We start from the raw sequence: 18,905 nt of genomic DNA on the forward strand, positions 1-18,905 counted from the left end.
TCATGACCAGAAATGGGCACTTTGGCAAAGCAAATTATATGCTTTATATTAGAGCCTTCATGCGTGTTTCATTTGTTAATCATTCACATATATTCCTTTGTTAAAATTAGGTACAGATAGGAAGGTGAACAATTAGAAATGAAGAAAACAAGTCAATGGGCAGTGTGATCATATTTAAACAATTCAAATCCACTTGTTTAATCTTCTCATCTTAAATTATTCACAGGAGCATTTTGATTCTCCAAAGTTCATAAACAGAGCACAAATTACCCAAGCAGAAGTAATTTACTGCTTTTAAGCCAAAGCCCTGCCTAGCTTGGGAGTCGCCTGTAGGAATTAACCAAAACAAAATCCTGATTAAACAACTAATTGGCTTGTCTTCTAATGGAAAGAAAAACAAAGTACATCTCTCCTCTTCAAGATACAGGGTCACAAATTCAGAGGTCTTTCAGAACTGCCACAGAGAAGATGTTTAAATCACTGACAATAAAATTCAACAAAGTGAAGCCTATGGAAGGGAGGACGGAGAAGGAGCACTGCCCTCACCTGAGTAGTCAGTCTTGGCCATCCACAGCACAGGTATGTTCTTTATGTTCCTAAGTCAGCCTTGAGTCTCATCCTTTGTTTACTAGTGGCAGCTAATAAATGCTGCCGTGTGAAGATTGCCCAACAGTTTTACATGGTAACTCAAGGTTGAGTACTGTTTAAGCCATGTTCTTATTAATTTATATATTCTGTGTATACATATTTAGAGAGAGGATAATGGTGTTTGGGAGTTATATTTGAACTTGGAAGACTAGAAAAACATATTCAGACAAAGGCAAAACCATGAAGAGAACAAAGTTAGTGATGATGGGATGAAACTGCTACCTTCTCCCATTGTTTAAAATTTTACCACTAAAAACATGGGAAAACCCTAGGGTAATGTGAAGACCAAAACTGGGAGGACTATGAGCCAGGGAAACGTTGACAAAAAATGTCTTGTTAATTGTGGGGAAAAGATTGTCAAAGCTGATTCAATAGTAATTTTTTTCAGTAGCAAGGCCAAGAATATCTATTTGGGGCAAAAATAATAATTTGTAGGAAATTACAGATAGATGTTCAGTCTTAATAATTACATAACTGAGTGAGAACAGTGACATTTCACATTCAACTTTATTTTAGAGTAACTACAATATCTATTTTGTTTCTCAAAGGGAGAGAACAAAAGTGAAAAAGAATCTCTAAGGACCAGAAGGACATCAGTCACATGTGAAAAGTCACACATCAAAGAACAAGGTCAGAATGGTACCTGTTGGGGGCGGGGGATAAAATATGTCTTTGTTTAAATGTATTATTAAATCAAATATTTGTCCTTGGCCAAGCAAATTATTTAATGTTATAGACAGTTTGAAGAACTGAATTATTTGTAAAAATATTACATTTTCATCCAGTTACTTATTCATTCATTTAGTACATTTTCTAGATACTGTGCTTGGGAAGAGGCATACACAGGCACCCATGCATGTGTGTGTGTGTGTGTGTGTGTGTGTGTGTGTGTGTGTGTATGTGATATTGAGAGAGACAGAGTTGCATGTGCTTGATGGAGTGCACTTGACTGTGAAGTACATGTGAAAGTCAGAGGTTACCATCAAGTGTCTTCCTCAACTGGTCTCCATCTTACATTTTGAGACAGGGTCCCTCACAGGACCTGTAACTCACCACTTTTAGCTATACTTGCTGAACCACAGGTCCTAGGGATGAATCCATTATCCCCTAATTGGTGATTACAGACTTAAACATGCAGCTTTTATATAGGTGCTGGGGTCCACAAGCTTCCAGAGCCAGCACTTTACCCACCCAGTCATATTCCCAGGCCCTCACTGGATATTTCTTATTACTTACCATGTGCTACGTACCACGCTGTCGCCTTGAAGTACAGGTACGGTGTTCTACAACAATAGCTAAATCTTTGTTCATAAAGAAGTTATGCTACAGAGAAAATCAAACAGATCATGAGCAGTGGAATTTCAGGCAGTGTTGTTATTAAGACAGTAAAGCGGATGTGGCAGCACATGTTTCAAGCTTCATCGCCCCTCTCCTCTGTACTCGCTCATCTGGAAAGCCTGTCTTCCCAAGGCTGCAAACTCCGTTCTACATGGATAACTCCAAAACCATATCAGGACAATTACTCTGTGAAACTCAATCCAGGATTTTCCAATTAGCACTGCATATACATATGTGTGTGTTTCAAAAATATTGTGATTAAAACAATTTCGTTACTCTCTATCTTCTTCTTCCAATAAGCTCCTTCTCTTCACTGTCTTTGCGACTATCAATTCTTAAAAGTCTCCCCTCAACTCAAAACCTCACTCATGTTTTATTTCTCTACCATAAGCTCCATAAGGTCTGTACCTCATCTGCCTTAGTGATACTGCAGAAGCTGACTGACTTCCTTACACTCTCAGGTACATCATCCTGAGCCAGGCCTTTGTGGGAAAGTCATACCTATACTGCACTCAGGCACTAAGTGGTATCTATTTAGGAGTATCTTCTATTTAGGAGTCCGTTTCACTCAGTTTCTCTCTTTTTCTCAAGCATGAGTACTATGGTTGTGTTGTTTTCCTGTAACTACCACTTTGACCCCACAGCTCAGCTCAAGAACTGTGAGTGCCTTGATACTGCCTTCAGGACAAAACATAAATACCTTCACCTGGCTTTCCAGCACCCAATGCATTCTATTCTTAGTTTCTTTTGCCAGCACATCTCACTTGCTTCTCCCTTTATGAAATCTTCATTAGAACTAAGAAAAAGCAATGGAAGGGGATCTTTAGAGCAGAATACAGTATTGCTTAATAAACTGAGGTACATTCAGTTTCTATTACCCTAAACTTCCTATCTCTAAGAAAGAAAAAATAAGAAATAGATGAAAATCACAGGGAGGTCTGCAAATAAAGAAAAGATTTGCAGGCTAGGTGCACAGCTGAGTAGTACAGGACTTGGGTAACGTGCTAAATATCCTGGATTCAATCCTTAGCCATGAGGGAAAGAAGTTAATTTAAAGAAAAAAGAAAAAAGTAAAGTCATAAGTGAATAAATTCCGATCAATGAATACTGCTGCTTTCAGAAGCATTCCTCTGAACATGGCCCCATTCTCATTAGTTAAGGACTCTGAAAGAACATATGTGGAAAAAAAAAGTAACTGACCTGAGCAGATAGATATGCAGGAGACATGAATAATTTAAAGGAAATAAGATGTTCCCAGTCAAAAGGACAACATAATAAAGATACCGATTTCTCTGCTGCATCAGTCTTGGATTTTTGTTTTTGCGTTCTTCTCTACTTTCATCATGTATTTTTTTAAAAGTAAGGAGAAAATCTCTCAAGGCTCCCGAACATACTTATTTACTCACTTATTTTTCAAGGACATCTCTTGGTTTTGTTGTGCCCAAGTTGAGACCCCAGAGAGACCACCGGAATCCAGTCAAGTCCAGAATGCAAAAGCAAGGTTCTTTTACCAGCTTGCTGGGAGATGTCCATTACATACAACGCAGTGCAGAAGGGAGAACTCCCACTCCTCATTTGGGGTGACATATATAGGCAAAAACCACAAGCCAGGTTCACTTAGATAATACTCATAATAATACCAAACAAAAATGTGATTAGCAAGTATGGTTACTGAGGAAGGAAAAAACACTGCAAATCTACAGGAGCCAAAGGAAGCCAGGAAAATAAAGCCTACACTAGATAATTAGCAAGACAATTCAAACTATGCCTGTTTTATGATGAGTTATTTGAGGATATAGATGGTTTTACACTAGGGCTGTTCACACACACACACACACACACACACACACACACACACACAAATCCTTAGTAATATAAACTAAGAATCACAACTTTAGAATAACATAATTATCCTTAACCTCATTATATGTATATTTATAAGGAGAAGTCTTTCATAGCTGGTAATAAAAACTCTTTGGTGGAGTTTCATTGACACAGAAGCTATTTAACTAAGGAAAACTATTGCTCTTAACTATGCAAACTTAGCATAGCTTCAAATTTTTCAATTAGGACTAAGTTATATTTAAGGTATTTTATTTTTAAAAATAAAAATTATTAGTGTTTAAAGATAGCATGTTATATAGTGTTGATTTTTTTCATTCAAAATACACAGGTGCAATGTTACAAAATCTGCAGGTGTTGATTTCTGATTTTAGAATTCTTATCTTCTGCAGAGAGTGGTTAAGTTTATATTTACCACGGAAATTAAGAATGTAACACATTTGGAATCAAATAAATATAGCTTACTAATGCCATCTTGAGTACAAATATCTATTTTAGGCTTCTATCTCACTTATATTAGATTAAATGCTTTTTAAAAAATACAACGACCCATAAAATATGTACATGACTTATATATAATCATTTGTAATCATTATTATTTATATATTATATATGCTTTCATGGAACTTTATTGTGTGGAAATAGATCAAAATCTGATATAAATGGGTATGATGTGGTAGGCTGGGTAATGGCTACTCAAAGATGATAACATTGTAATGTCCTAAATCTATTAATCTAATTTTATGCATTGAATTTTGCTTCTTGGGTTGTTAAAATTTTGAGATGGGATGATTACATTTGCTAATCTGATGTTCTCAATAGGACCAAGGATTCACTGTGAGAGGACAATGAGAAGGACAAAAACAATATGGGACATGAAAAGCATAATTGGATGGATAGATTCTGGAAGTGGAGAAAAGGACTACAAAGGAACAGAGGTAGCTTCTAGGTTAGGGAAAAAGGAAGGGAGCCTTTCCTGGAGTCCCCTGCCCCCAAACAATCTGTCCTTTCAAAAATGCCTGGCTTGCAGAGCTTAAGGGTTCTTTCAAGCCTTTGAATCTGTGGTAGTTGTTACCACATCCATAGAATTCTCATGCATACAGCTTAAGCACTCCAGTTTGGATAGCAAAAGAAAGAAATCAAAAGGCAAAATTCAATTGTATTTCAGTCAATCATGAAAAGTAAGGGAAGTATGCTTATTTGGTCTCAATCTCCTGTTTATTCTTTGAAAACCTGATATTCTGCCTTGTGCTTGGTTCATTATATTTGCAAGCTTCCCCTGAGTTTCCTAATACAGATAGTCATCTTTTTTTAATTCCATCTTCCTTCCAATTTGTGTTCTCTTCAATGTTTCTCTCTCATTATTGATTTCAGTCTTCAAATCCTAAATTAACTTAGTCATTTCATTCAGCCACATATTTTTACTGTCTTGGAAATAACTCAGGCATTTATTGTCAGCCTCTTGAAGTTCAATGAAGGGTTTGTTCATGTTTCCTTTAAATTACTTAGATAAAAATTATTGCTGTTCTCTTAAATTCTGTACTCTTGCGTTCACCTAGGTAATTCTTGTTAGAGAACACCTCCATAGAACTAGTGGGTTTGGTGGAAAATATTCTATTTTAGCCATCCATGTTGCTCTCCTTTTCATGATTTGGCCTAGGCTATCTTTCTTTGGTTGTGTGTCTGGCATGAAAGTCTGTCATACCTTAGGTTAAACCAGTGTAGGAGCTGTATGACTGGAGCTAGAGCAGATAAATCTGGTGGGTTAGCTGTTAAATTTGACCTGACAAAGATGGCCCCCAAAGCACAGGTGCAGAGCAAAGGCCTGTGGGTGTAGAGCTGGCAGTGGATAGAGAGGAAGACAGAAGAAGGGAGATTCTCACCAGTCACAGGTGGCTCATATGTGAGCTGAGGGATTTGAAGTTAGGCTTGTGGATGTAGAAATGGCAATGGGAGGAGAGAAGGCCACAGGACACGTGATAGGAGAGGAAGTTAGGCCTGTAGATGTAGAGATGGCCGTGGAAGGAGAGGAGGCCACAGGACACGTGATAGGAGAAGGAATTGCAACTTCCTTTAAAAAAAATGGTTCAAAAGCAAAGAGGGTTCACAGCCAGGTCTTGATAAGGTTTATGGATGTGCAGCTGGCAGTTGGCAGTGGGAGAAAGATGTTGTGTGGGGTTTTTTTACTCTTTTTAATTTTACTTTTTATTGAAAATAAAGTCATTTTTATACTATATATTCTGACTATGGTTCCCCCTCTCTTCTATTCCCAAATCCTCCTCCTCTCTACCTTCAAACCCCATGCCAATAGGCAAATAATAAAAACAAATAAACAAGACTAAAACAAAATAAGCACACAAACAAAAAGAAAAATTAATAACAACAAGCAACACGTGCATACACACACACACACACACACACACACACACAAATTGAGACTGTGAAATATAATATACAAGCAAAAGGCCAATAAGGGGGAAAGTCCCAATAAAGCCAATGTTAATTTTTTAATGCTCAAATGTTTATTTTCTTTCTTTCTTTTTTTTTTTTAGTCCCTGAATGAAAACTCTGAGATCTTATCCCAGTTGGTACAAAAGAGTGAGCTCCAAACAAGACATGGCATGTGCCCAGTGTTGTTCATGCCAGGGAAAACTGAGTCTGGCAGTGTTTCAGGGAGCCTCTTATTCTTTCCTTCCTCCTAATACTAGTAAAGCTAGTAATGCTTCCCACGACTGGTCCTTTGTTTTGTTTTTCTGTGAAACACATTTTATTTTAATTTTGTTTTGCTCTTCCCCTTAATTAAGAATAGTTTTTGCTGTTCTTGTCTCACATTACATAACCTGATTATGTTTCCCTCCTTAAATGCTTCCCAGTTTTTCACCAGCCATCCCCCCCCCATCCTGATCCACTCCCTTTCTGTCTCTCAGGAACCAAACAGGCTTGCAAGGGTAATAATAAGATAAAATAAAACTGAGAGGAGTAAAGGGAAGCAAAGCCTGAATCTGGATATATTATGTGAGAAATTCGTCTATTTTCAATAAAAGGGAAAAATGCTTTAAAAAAAAAAGAAAGAAATCTTCATTCTTGGCAGTAATAATCAACACGTATGATTTAATTTCCCCTGTGGGTAATATGAAAATGAACAGACTTACTAAAATTCACTACTGTGAAAAGCTTCTCTATAGAAGACGAACCAGTTTTCCTGGAACTCAGGGAAAACATTTTGGTTAATTTTAGAAGTATGTCCACCTCTACTATCAATTATATTTATCAATTAAATCATAATATGTGAGTGTATTTTAATTATGAGTTTTTTATTCAAACTATTCCAGCATTTCTCTGCCTTATCCAAGCAAAATCCAGTCTTAGATAGTAAACAATTCCATTTACAGAACTTAAATATGCTTTCAGCTACAATGATAAACTAATTGAAAAACAATTAATTTGGCATGTGAGATTTCTGAAAACATTTAGCAAAAAGTAAATATAAGTAATTCTTCTGGTTTTTAATGACACGGAGGAACCCAGTGTCGGTAGGTCCTCATAAGAAATGTATGAATAACTGGAATCGAGGAGACACATAGTGAGCAGAGAGGCAGCACCGGGAGCCAAGTGCATCTTTGCCCCTCACTCACATGAACCTAGCCTCATTTCTAGTGGGTAGATTCCTCTTACTATTCATTCTGTGCGTCTTTAATTTCCATGTACTTATCTTCAAGTCCAAATTATAGTATGAGTCTGCTCAGTTTGGGACAACACAGAGCCCTTCACACTGTCATAGGTATCACCGTATGCATCACCAGTGAGCATTTCCACATCAGATGCAAAAGGAGTTGCTTCACCAAAGAGAGACACTCAAACAAGGAGAAATTATGCTTAGGAAGCACACCGTTAGAAATATCCAATAGAAGCTCCCTCACACTAAGTTATGAAATGACTGCCTCTACTAATCTCATAAATTAAGACAGTCTAATTAACAAAGAGATGATGGGTTTTGCCTTTTGTTATTTTTTATATATCACATGATTTAAATATACTTGCAATTCAATTGAATTGCTTTTTGTATTTTTTCTGCTAAGGAATGCATCTGACTCATAAGAAATTACATTATGTTTACATGAATATGGGATAATATTAAGTAAATGGAAGCTCATGTAAAATCCATATATAAAACTGCTGAGCAGGCCTGAAAAAGTTAATATAAACTTTTTTTAAAGGCAATTATCCAGTCTGACTGGTGGAACACTTTGTGTTTATATTGAATTTTTCTCAAATGGAGTCTTTATCTAATCCTCACAGAAATCCCCAAGACAAAAATATTTCTCATTTTATAGATGAAGAAACGGCTACAGAAAAAAATTACTTGCCCAGCATCAGTCAGAGAATTTGTGACGTAAGGATTAGAGCGCTTTATTCAATACCTGGTACTAGCAACTCACAATATTCCTTAATATCTGCCCATAAAATGTGTTTCAAGATGAATTAATTTCAAGAAAAAGGCCCTTAAAACCAAGTGTAGCATTGAGACAGGATCCTACAATCTTTACATTATAGCATCACATTAAATAGAGTCACATTCTTTATGCTTGATTTGATGATTTTTATACTTGGGACAATATATTCCATGGTTAAAAAACAACTTAAAAAACCCTTCAAGGCTTTATATCACTTTAAGATTAATCAGGATGTAAGTACTCTGCCCCACATTACTTTCTATAGCCTGGTGTCTAACTTCCTCCTGAATGCCTCCAGCTGAGGAGGAATACTGACTCCCAAAGCAATATGCTATGCTCTCAGAATAGGTACTAGAATGCTGTGAAATTCCATAGAAAGATCCATATTTTAACTCCTTAAGAACTGAATCTGTATTTTTTCTCTTTGTAAAAAAACTAAATGAATTTGCAATGACTCTTAGATCATTCATATGTAAGGAGGATTCACAGTCCATATTGGGGGCACATGTGTGTACTGCACTCGTGTGTGTGTGTGTGTGTGTGTGTGTGTGTGAAGTTGTGGTCACTGGTCCAGCCCCACAGTACTCTGAGTCTGTGAGTACAGATACAAACTTCATGCCTAACTCTCAGCTAAATGCTGGAGATCTCAGCTCAGGTCCTTACACTTGGGCCCCAGGCACTTTACCCACTAAGTTACCTCAGATTTTAACTAAGTTGCTTTAAACACTTCTTAAGACGCTGATTTCCAGAATTCTTACTGAAAACCCTTTGGGTTTTCAAGATTACCTCCTCTAGATTTTGTATTTTGCTTGTACATTTATGAATATCAGACCTGGCTCTTTTCTCTTCTTGAGAACAATATTTTAGAATAAAGTACCATGTTGTCATGTTTGTCATCTTCTTTCCTCTCATGTGAGAAGTTGTAGCTATATAACATAATTTTAAGCATAGGCAAAGTGAGAAATTATTCTAAGAATGTGATACGGTTGAGCATCTTCAATGAATTTAATACATAGTGAGTAAAACAGTCATGGGTGCCATGAGATTATGCCACTTCTTAAAACAATATTTATTTAAAATTAAGTATGCAATTTCTAAAACTATATTTATCATTATAGTAATTCCAAATTTCCAAAATAAATATGCATGTAATAAAAATTTAAAAACTTCAGCAAAAATAAACATGACATCAGCCAACACTACCTGCTACCAAGCTCCATGGAGTCTAAGGGTGTTGTGGCTGTGGAAAAAAAGTCAGCAGAGCCTTCAGTAGCTCTGAAACAACAACAAAGAAAGTCTTTTGGGAAGATACTTTTAAAAAGTAAACTCATGAAACTGGAAAGAAAAAATGGCAGAACAGAATCACACAAGAGAGAATGAAGAATCTATACCTGCATCTCTGCCAGCAGGTAGGATGATAGGAAGTTATCAGATCCTGAAATGGATGCTGAGAACAAAACTTAAGTCTTCTGCAAGAGCAGCAAGCACTCTTAACTTCTAAAGAATCTCTCCAGACCCTATTTTAGTTTCTCAATGAAAAATTTGTCTTTGAAACAGAATCCACAATGTACTTGGTATCCTACAATTCAACCAAGAAAAATCATCCCTTATAATAAACCTTCCAACAATGAAAGCATTTTAAATTTTCTGTTTTAATATGCATCCAAAGAAAAACAAACAGTTGAGTACTTTTCTCACTGAAATCTTATTCCAAAATAGATTTTCCCTTGGATCCTTTCTCTTCTAACGTTTAGTTAGCGCTACTGAAAAAAATGCAGAAAGTTAATGTGTTTCACATCATTTGTTTCCTGACTTGAAAAGACAGACAGATGTTTCACATCTGCTCAGATCTTCATGATGCATCGCTGCATCAAGCCCAGGCAAACTGGAAGTATATTACACAAGCATAGGGTGACATGCTGCCAGTCTGGAGACAGGTGTGTAGAAGGTAAACTCAATAGCACTGATTTTTAAGCATTCGGTAAAGGCAACCATGTCACATCAATTTGATTCTGCATTTCAGTATATACTATGGACATACACCCTAGGTCAGATTTTGAACAATTGCACTGATGAGATCTGGCAATAGTAATGTCATGTTCCGTAACAGGAAGACTTACCCTATCCATATAACCCTGTTGTCCACGTGTGAAGCTGAGGACCAGCTCACTGTGTAGCTGACACAGATTTGAGAGCAAGATTTGGCTTATATTTTATATTTCTCTTTCATGAGGATGATAAAAACACTCTGACCATCTGTTGCCACATGGAACTTACTGTGTGGATGAAAAGACACCCTCACTGAACCACAGTTGATGAGTATCCTTTTGTGTGTGTTAATCTTTTTGTTTTATTTTATTTAAGTTGTTCTACTTTGAATTCAAGAACAGGCAATACTGGCTTCTCATCTTCATTAACAAACTATTAAGTACTGTTTCATAATTATTGGTATATCCACAAGTTGAAATGTGTTTTAATTAATTCCTCTTAGAAGTTTTATAGAATCTGTGTCTCTTTAGAAGGGTGTAGTAAGGGCCCTGGAAGATATGCCAAGGTGCTAAGATCTGCTTGGTAGTAATTCAAAATGTGCTGCTGAATAAGATCTTAGTGAAAGAAAAAACCACCATGAAGATGTGCATGTGCTATAAATGGTACAGTAGATACATATATGGCTGTGCAATCATGAGTTAGTAGCGACAGAGATAATCTCATGGTTAAGAATGTTTACTACTCTTTCAAAGGGTGTAAGTTCAACTCCCAAAACATATGTCAGACTCATAACCACCTATAACTCTAGCTCCGAGAGATCCAAAGTCCTCTTCTGTCTCCATAGGAACCTTCACACTTGTGGCATAGTCTCACAAACACACACATACATACACATAATAAAAATAAACCCTTAATTAGAAAAGAAGTAGTAACAGTCACACTGCTTTCTGCCTGGTCTAAATATTCACAACATATTTCACAGTCTATTTTAAACACATTTCTCTTTCAAAAGAGGTGTTCCCACAACCACAAAGATATGAGAACTCAGTGATCTATAACCACTATTTCATTTAGACAAGCATGAGAAGCACATGATGTCTAGGTCTTCTCTCTCTCTCTCTCTCTCTCTCTCTCTCTCTCTCTCTCTCTCTTTGTGTGTGTGTGTGTGTGTGTGTGTGTGTGTGTATGTGTGTATGCGTGTGTGTATGCATGTGTTTGTGTGTGCTCAGTCTCCAGGTTTCTGGTCCATAAATGTACTAGACATCCACAGATGGAGGCTAAGAACTCTACTTTGAAAGATACGGTAATTGTCTCAGTGTGTATGGATATGAGAAAAGATAGTCTGCACATTTTAGACAACAAGAGTAATACAGCATGATGTTGGAGGTACGAGGAAAAAGTAATTCTTTTGTTGTATAAAGAAAAACAGTAAAACCAAAGGTGCCTTGACACAAACAAATATGGAGCACAGATACTTCTCCTGCATTTCATCAAACACCATTCCTTACCACGGAAAGTGTTCTTTCACTCTGAAAGCTATTGGCTACTGATGGACTAATTAACATTCCATACATAAGTGCCAGGGCAGAGAACATGCTGCACTGCACTTTGGGGGGAAGAATTCAAACACATTTCAGTGTTTCTTCTAGAAGATAGTTCTAACACGGACCTTAATGTTGTAATTACACTAGTGCTCCTTAGCACTCAAAATAGTGTAAACACTTGGGAGAGTCCATTTAAACATAATGAGAATATATTTAGTAGTGTGCTTTCTATCTTGTAAAAAAAGTACTATAAATCCAGGATAAAAGTAGTCCCCTGGGAAAGTGAGGAGCTCAAGCTTTCTTAGTCACAAACTTTTTAGAAACAGTAAGCAGTGACTCATTTATTTATCCCTGAATAAAATACTTCTGAGGGCTTATTGCACTGAAAGATTTTAAGGACTCTTTGAAAATTTTATGTTAAAGGTTTTATATAATGAAAACTTTTACAATGTGATCATTCCTGATTTATTAATTTTATACCTCTAAATGTCTAATTTTAGGTTGCTTTATGCTTTTTTGTTTTACCTTTTATTGAAAATAGGTCCTTTCCTGCTCTACTATATCCTGATTACAGTTTCTTCTACCTCTACTCCTCCCAGTTCTTCCCCACATCTACTCCCAACATGATCTATTCCCAAGAGCAGGTTCTAAGAGATAAAAAAAAAACACAACATAAAATATGATTAAGATAAAACAAAAGCTGTCACATCAAAGTTGGACAAGGCAAACCAGCAAAAGGAAAAAAAATCTCAGGATACGGTGTGAGAATCAGAGACCCACACATTCCCACACTTAGGAATCCCATAAAAATGTTAACTGAAAGCTGTAATATATACAGAGAGGACCTGGTAAAGACATGTGTTTACTGCTTCAGTTTCTGTGAGTAGGTGTGAGCTTTGTTCATGCTGATTAGAGGTCCTTGTTTTCTTGGTGTCATTTATCCCCTCTGGGTCTTGTACTTTGCCTCATCTTCCAAAAGATTACCTGAGCTCTGAGGGGAGGAGAATCTGATGGAGACACCCCATTTATTCCAAGATCTCTCCCCTCTCTCTCTCTCTCCCTCTCCCTCTTTCCCTCTCTTCTCCTCTCCCATTCTCCCCCCCCCCCCCTTCTCTCTTGTCTGGCTATGGGTGTCTGTATTTGTTGCCATCTGTTGCAGAAGGAAACTTCTCTAATGATGACTGAATAAGGTACTAATCAATTAGTATAGCAGACTATCCTTTATTACTACTTTTTAAGAGCAGTAGTATTTGGTTTTACCTTAGATCTATTGGCTCTGGTTCTTGGTCACCCAGTGTTGAGTATGGATTCTATCTCATGGAGTGGGCCTTAAGTCAAATCAGATGTTGGTTGGTTATTCCTATAATCTTTCTTGCCACCATTACCCCAGTATAACCTGCAGGGATGATGCCTCTGTATACCAAAGGGTCTGTGCCTAGGTTGGTGTTTACATTTCCCTTTTGGTAGCCTGTAGAGTGCCTTCCTGTACCAAAGACTCTATGATATAGGGGTAAACGTTCTATTCAAGGACCAGCTCTGTCTCTACATGTTCAATGGCTTGTGTGGGTGTTGTATTCAGCAATGGAGCCATGTTATCGGTTTGTGGAGAGCAACCTATTGTCTTGACAACAGTATGGGTTTGTTTAGGATTTCCAAAGGACAACTTTGGTCAAGAACTCAGTTGGATATAACCTAGTCCTGGTGCTAGAAGCTTTGTTTGGTGACAAGAGATGACCAGCTGGGACTCCATTTCCCCCATTATTTGTACAGTTCATTTAGATCACTTTCCTAATTTTAGTAAGATTCCACTGCACTGGGTTTCCATACACCACTCAAATGCCCCTCAGTTATAACTGTCCCCCACAATACTTCCCTGTTGTAAGATAATCTTTTATATACAGTATACTATGGAGATGTATCTTTGCCAAGGCACCTTCTGATTGGTTTAATAAAGAGCTGAATGGACAATACCTAGGCGGAGAGAATAGGTGGGACTTCTTTGGAGAAAGAAGGACTCTTGGATGAATTTAGGCACACAGGAGATGCCAGAAAGGCATGGAAGGAAGCATATATACATTATGGAGGAAAGGTAATGAACCATGTGGCAGAATGTAGACTAATAAAAACAGGTTGGTTTAAGTTATAAGAGCTAGTTGGTAACGACCAAGATTTCATAATTAATAATAGATCTCCAAATCATTGTTTGGGAGCTGGCAGGTCAAAAGATGTCTGCCAGCAAGTTCCTCAGCCCTATCTTCCTTCCCCCTTGCCACCTGATCCACTAAAGTACAATAACATTGATGATTGGGTCTTGTTTACAATTTCCCAAATATAGCACATTTGCTTAAAATAAATTAGACACTGTGGATAATGAATAGCTACTCAAATGTGTTTTTATTATTTTTACCTTTTATAATTTTTTTTTTAATTTTTTTAATATTTATTTATTATGTGTACAATGTTCTGTGTCTATGCCTGCAGGCCAGAAGAGGGCACCAGACCTCATTACAGATGGTTGTGAGCCACCATGTGGTTGCTGGGAATTGAACTCAGGACCTTTGGAAGAGCAGGCAATGCTCTTAACCACTGAGCCATCTCTCCAGCCCCCTATAATTTCTTTTAATATTCAACTATTTACTTTCTTTAAATCTTTAAAATCCCTATAATTCAAGTATTTACCAATGAGTTGAACGTTCTTTGGTAAAACAGTTTTGAAAAACTATTTCTGAATTTAAATTAGATCTATTATATACTAGTTGATGTTATTTCTATAGAAAGAATTCCAAAACTACAGATAAACAAATCAAATTTAGAAATTTAATTTCATAAAAATTAGAGTGTGAATTCTAAACTAATGCCAAGGACATAAAATGTCTGCACTTTTCACTTTAATGAATTTATCATGTGTTAATTTTAGTCATGAATCATAAGTGCTTTAACAGAACCAACAGTGCCTTTTGGGTTTTGAGAGCTCATTTTCTACTCTTACGATTACAAGGCATCTATCATTTGAAACTTTTATCATGTAATGAACAAATTTTCATTGTACTTTTCATTGGCCTGACAGTATCTTCAGGCTAGCCCTCCTGTGAGAAGAGTCCTCCTGAAATTTTTTTCTGGAAGAGAATCCACATCGCTGTAGATTATGTTGCCATATAAAACTGTGTCAAAAGAGTGGTGTGTGTTCTTCTATTTCATGTAATTTTTTTGCCATAGGCAACATCACTGAGGAACATTCCCTCACAGATTTTACCACAAATCCTGATTCTGAGTGTCCAGCAGAACTGACTGGAGCAATGTCGGAGATGGAACAAACCAGGACTAGGAAAGAAAGGCCGGAAAGGTAAGAACCTCATGAAGTACCTAGCACAGACCGGAGATGTTGTTCAGACAGCCAGGAAAAGGCTGGGTTTCTATTCCCTGTTTCAGTTAAGCCAAAGATTAAGCAAACTACACCAGAATCTTTGCCAGGAAACTGGATAAGAAATGAACAGTTAACTCCATCCAGCAGTTCATCTTGCCTTGCTGACCATCCATGACTCCTAACCAATGCTTAGGCGTCATTTGGCTGTATGCCAAACTCCACCCACACAAACTCTGCAGCCACATGTGTGGCTCATTTTACCATCATGGAAACAGCCGGCATATTTATTAGACATGTAGGTTTTAAAAATATTTCCCAAATGCATGAAGAAATCACTATTTTGATTCTGTAAACATTTTAATATTCCAGAAGACTGATTATGATTTTCTTTGCTAGAGAAAGAACAACATGACAACCAAAGACAATTATGAAACGGGTGATCTGTCTGACAATGAAGGAATAGTTTTATAAATACTGTGTATAAAATGACTTGAAATATCACAAAGAGATGTCAGTTTACATGTGAATCTATGAATTCACACACACGAGGGGGAATTCAAAGAAAACAAGCTAGGGGACCTGTCTTTTTGCTACTTGGCATGGTGTTGTGTGCCTGCTGAGTCAATCTGAATTGCTTAGCTACAGTTAAGGTAATTGCAATGAGTGTATGGAACATTAAAAACGTAAACTTCTTTTGTAACAGGCAAGAAGAATTGTTGTTTAAAAGGCAGTTAAAATAATCTATCCTCCCAACCCATCTCATTCCACTCATTACTTTTCTTCTGTGTTCGTTGTCCCTGGACTTTGTTAAACCATCTACTTGGAAATCTTTATGATTATCTAGGAGCCAGGGTCCTGCTGACTAAACAGTGTATGTTAGAGAACACATTGTCAATGAACACAAACTTGACTATACGTGAAGATAAACACGAGTATTTTCTCATACACAAAACAATATTTGACAATAAGTAAAATCTAAATAACATTTATGCAGGAAAAAGATGCTAAATTCTGAGTTAAGAGATAGATTTAACAACAGAATATACAAGTGTTCATATTAGTTATATAATTGTTGATGTTTACAGGAGACTTTTCATTGCTATTAGTGGGTCTCTATTATCTTCACCCGGCAGAAAAGCAACCAGGGCACAGAAAGGTTAATTAGTTTCCTATAGTAACAGGGTCAGCTCAGATAAAATTACATTGCAGAAATCTGAATTCCTGAGTGGTACTTTTTCTTCCTTCCCAACAACACAATCTTCTTTAATCAGCTGCTTAACCTCTGAACTAACTTTCCTTTTTAGCATTTATTTTGACATATTTAAGCTTTTGCAATAAGCTGTGGTAACAGCTTCTCAGATGGCTGAAGTGGAATCCACTATTTCCTCTGCTTGTACAACTGTCTTCTGCTCTGTTAACCCTAACAAATCCCTCAGGTATCAACACATCCTTGCTTCTTTGGAAGGCTTTCCCTGACCTTCCTAATTAGGTCATACTCATCTCTATATCTAGGCTGGGTTCCAAAAAGCCAGTACAAGTAGTAGGGATAAATCCTAGCCTCACTGCCAGTGGCCCCACAGTCTACTCCAGCCATACAACCCACATTCAACGGGCCTAGTTTGGTCCTATGCTGGTTCCTTTTCTGTCAGGCTGGAGTTGATGAGCTCCCATTAGCTCAGGTGAGCTGTTTCAGTGGGTGTCCCCATCATGGTCTTGACCTCTTTGCTTGTATTCTCACTTCTCCCTCTCTTCAACTGGACTTTGGGAGCTCAGCCCAGTGATCCACTGTGGATGAATCTCTGTGTCTGCTTCCATCAGTTGCTGGAAGAAGGTTCTATGGTGACATTAAGATACTCATCAATCTGACTACAGAGCAAGGTCAGATGGAGCACCCTCTCCAATATTGCTTAGGGTCTTAGCTGGGGTCATTTTTGTAGATTCCTGGGAATTTCTCTAGTGTCAAGTTTCGTGCTAGGCCCACAATGGCTCTTTCAATCAAGATATCTCTTTCCTTGCTCTCCATCTCTGGCCTTCCTCCCATCTCAAGTATCAAGTTCTCCTCCCCTTCCCCTTCTTCTCTCCTCCTCCCCTTCCTCCCTCCCTTATCCCTTCACTCTCATGCTCCCAATTTTCTCAAGAGATCTTGTCTATTTCCTCTTCCCAGGGAGATCTATATATGTTTCTCTTAGGGTTCACCTTGTTACTTAGCTTCTCTGGGGTCATGGACTATAGGCTCATTATCCTTTTCTTTACAGTTAGTGAGTACATACCATTCTCATCTTTCTAGGTCTGGGTTATCTCACTCAGGATCGTTTTTCTATCTATTTGCACGCAAATTTCAAGATGTCATTGTTTTTTTTTTTCTCTGGGTAGTACTCCATTGTGTAAATGTAAAATGATAAAATTTTCTTTATCCATTCTTCGTTTGAGGGACATCTAGGTTGTTTCCAGGTTCTGGCTATTACAAATAATGCTGCTATGAACATAGTTGAACAAATGTCCTGGTAGTGTGATTGAGCATCCTTTGCATATATGCCCAGGAGTGGTATTGCTGGGTCTTGAATGGGTTGATTTCCAAGTTTCTGAGGAACCTCTATACTGGTTTCCAAAGTGGTTATACAAGTTTGCGTTCCCACCAGCAATGAAGAGGTGTTCTCCTTGCTACACAATCTTTCCAGCATAAGCTGTCATTGGTGTTTTTTATCTTAACCATTCAGACTGGTGTAAGATAGTATTTCAGAGTTGTTTTGATTTGCAGTTTCCTGATGGCTCAGGATGTTAAATATTTCCTTAAGTGTCTTTCAACCATTCAAGGGTCTTCCATTGAAAATTCTCTGTTTAGATCTGTACCCCATTTTTAATTAAATTATTTGGTATTTTGATGTCTAATTTCTTTAGTTCTTTATATATTTTAGAGATCAGTCCTCTGACTGATGTGGGGTTGGTGAAGATCTTTTCCCATTTAGTATTCTGCCTTTTTGTCATATTGACTGTATTCTTTGCTTTACAGAAGCTTCTCAGTTTCAGGAAGTACCATTTATTAATTGTTTTTCTCAGTGTCTGTGCTACTGGTGTTATATTTAGGAAGTGGTCTCCTGTGTCCATGCATTGAAAGCTACTTCTCACTTTCTGCTCTGTCAGGTTCAGTATGGTCAAATTTATATTGAGATCTTTGATCCATTTGGACTTGAGTTTTGTGCATGGTGAAAGATATGGATCTATTTGCATTATACTACATGTTGACATCCAGTTATGCCAGCACCATTTGTTAAAGATGCTTTCTTTTTTTCCATTATATAATTTTAGCTTCATTATCAAAAATCAGGAATTCATAAGTGTTTGTATTAATATGTGTCTTTGATTTAATTCCATTGATCAACTTGTCTTTATAGTCAGCAACCAGATACACAGGAAAGCAACCATGAAGCTCTAAGTCAAGGGAGAACCAGGAAAGTTCTGGTCTATACGCAGCAAACACAAGACTCAAAGTAGTCAGTTTTCAATTTGTTATGTGAAGACAGAAAAAGAGAAATATTGAAGCTCAAAAAGTTGGGCTCTGGAGACCTTCTGCTGGCTCTGTGACCCACTGGCATTGAGAAAGGCAATCTTCTTTGCTTGCTTTTATAATGCCCTTGTACTTTCCATCTAAAACACACCAATAATGTGCTGTATCAAGGTGATATATGATGTGAATTATCTCTCTGTTTCCATTCCATTATACACATA

The 18,905-nt window shown here is 37.3% G+C and overlaps 1 protein-coding gene across 1 annotated transcript in view; it reads left to right on the forward strand.

The window, feature by feature from the left end:
• Window positions 1–468: 468 nt before the first annotated feature.
• Cngb3 (cyclic nucleotide gated channel subunit beta 3) overlaps window positions 469–18,905 on the forward strand; it is a 149,507-nt gene continuing 131,070 nt past the window's right edge. Inside the window, exons 1-3 of the mRNA XM_041657795.1 lie at window positions 469–579; window positions 1,197–1,278; window positions 15,032–15,158. Of these exons, the coding sequence (XP_041513729.1) occupies window positions 469–579; window positions 1,197–1,278; window positions 15,032–15,158 (320 nt within the window). The remainder of the gene's footprint in view (window positions 580–1,196; window positions 1,279–15,031; window positions 15,159–18,905) is intronic.

The sequence above is a fragment of the Microtus oregoni genome, unplaced genomic scaffold (genome assembly GCF_018167655.1).
Source record: "Microtus oregoni isolate MIOR12 unplaced genomic scaffold, Mior012 000008F_ref0000371, whole genome shotgun sequence".
Classification (NCBI taxonomy): Eukaryota; Metazoa; Chordata; class Mammalia; order Rodentia; family Cricetidae; genus Microtus; species Microtus oregoni.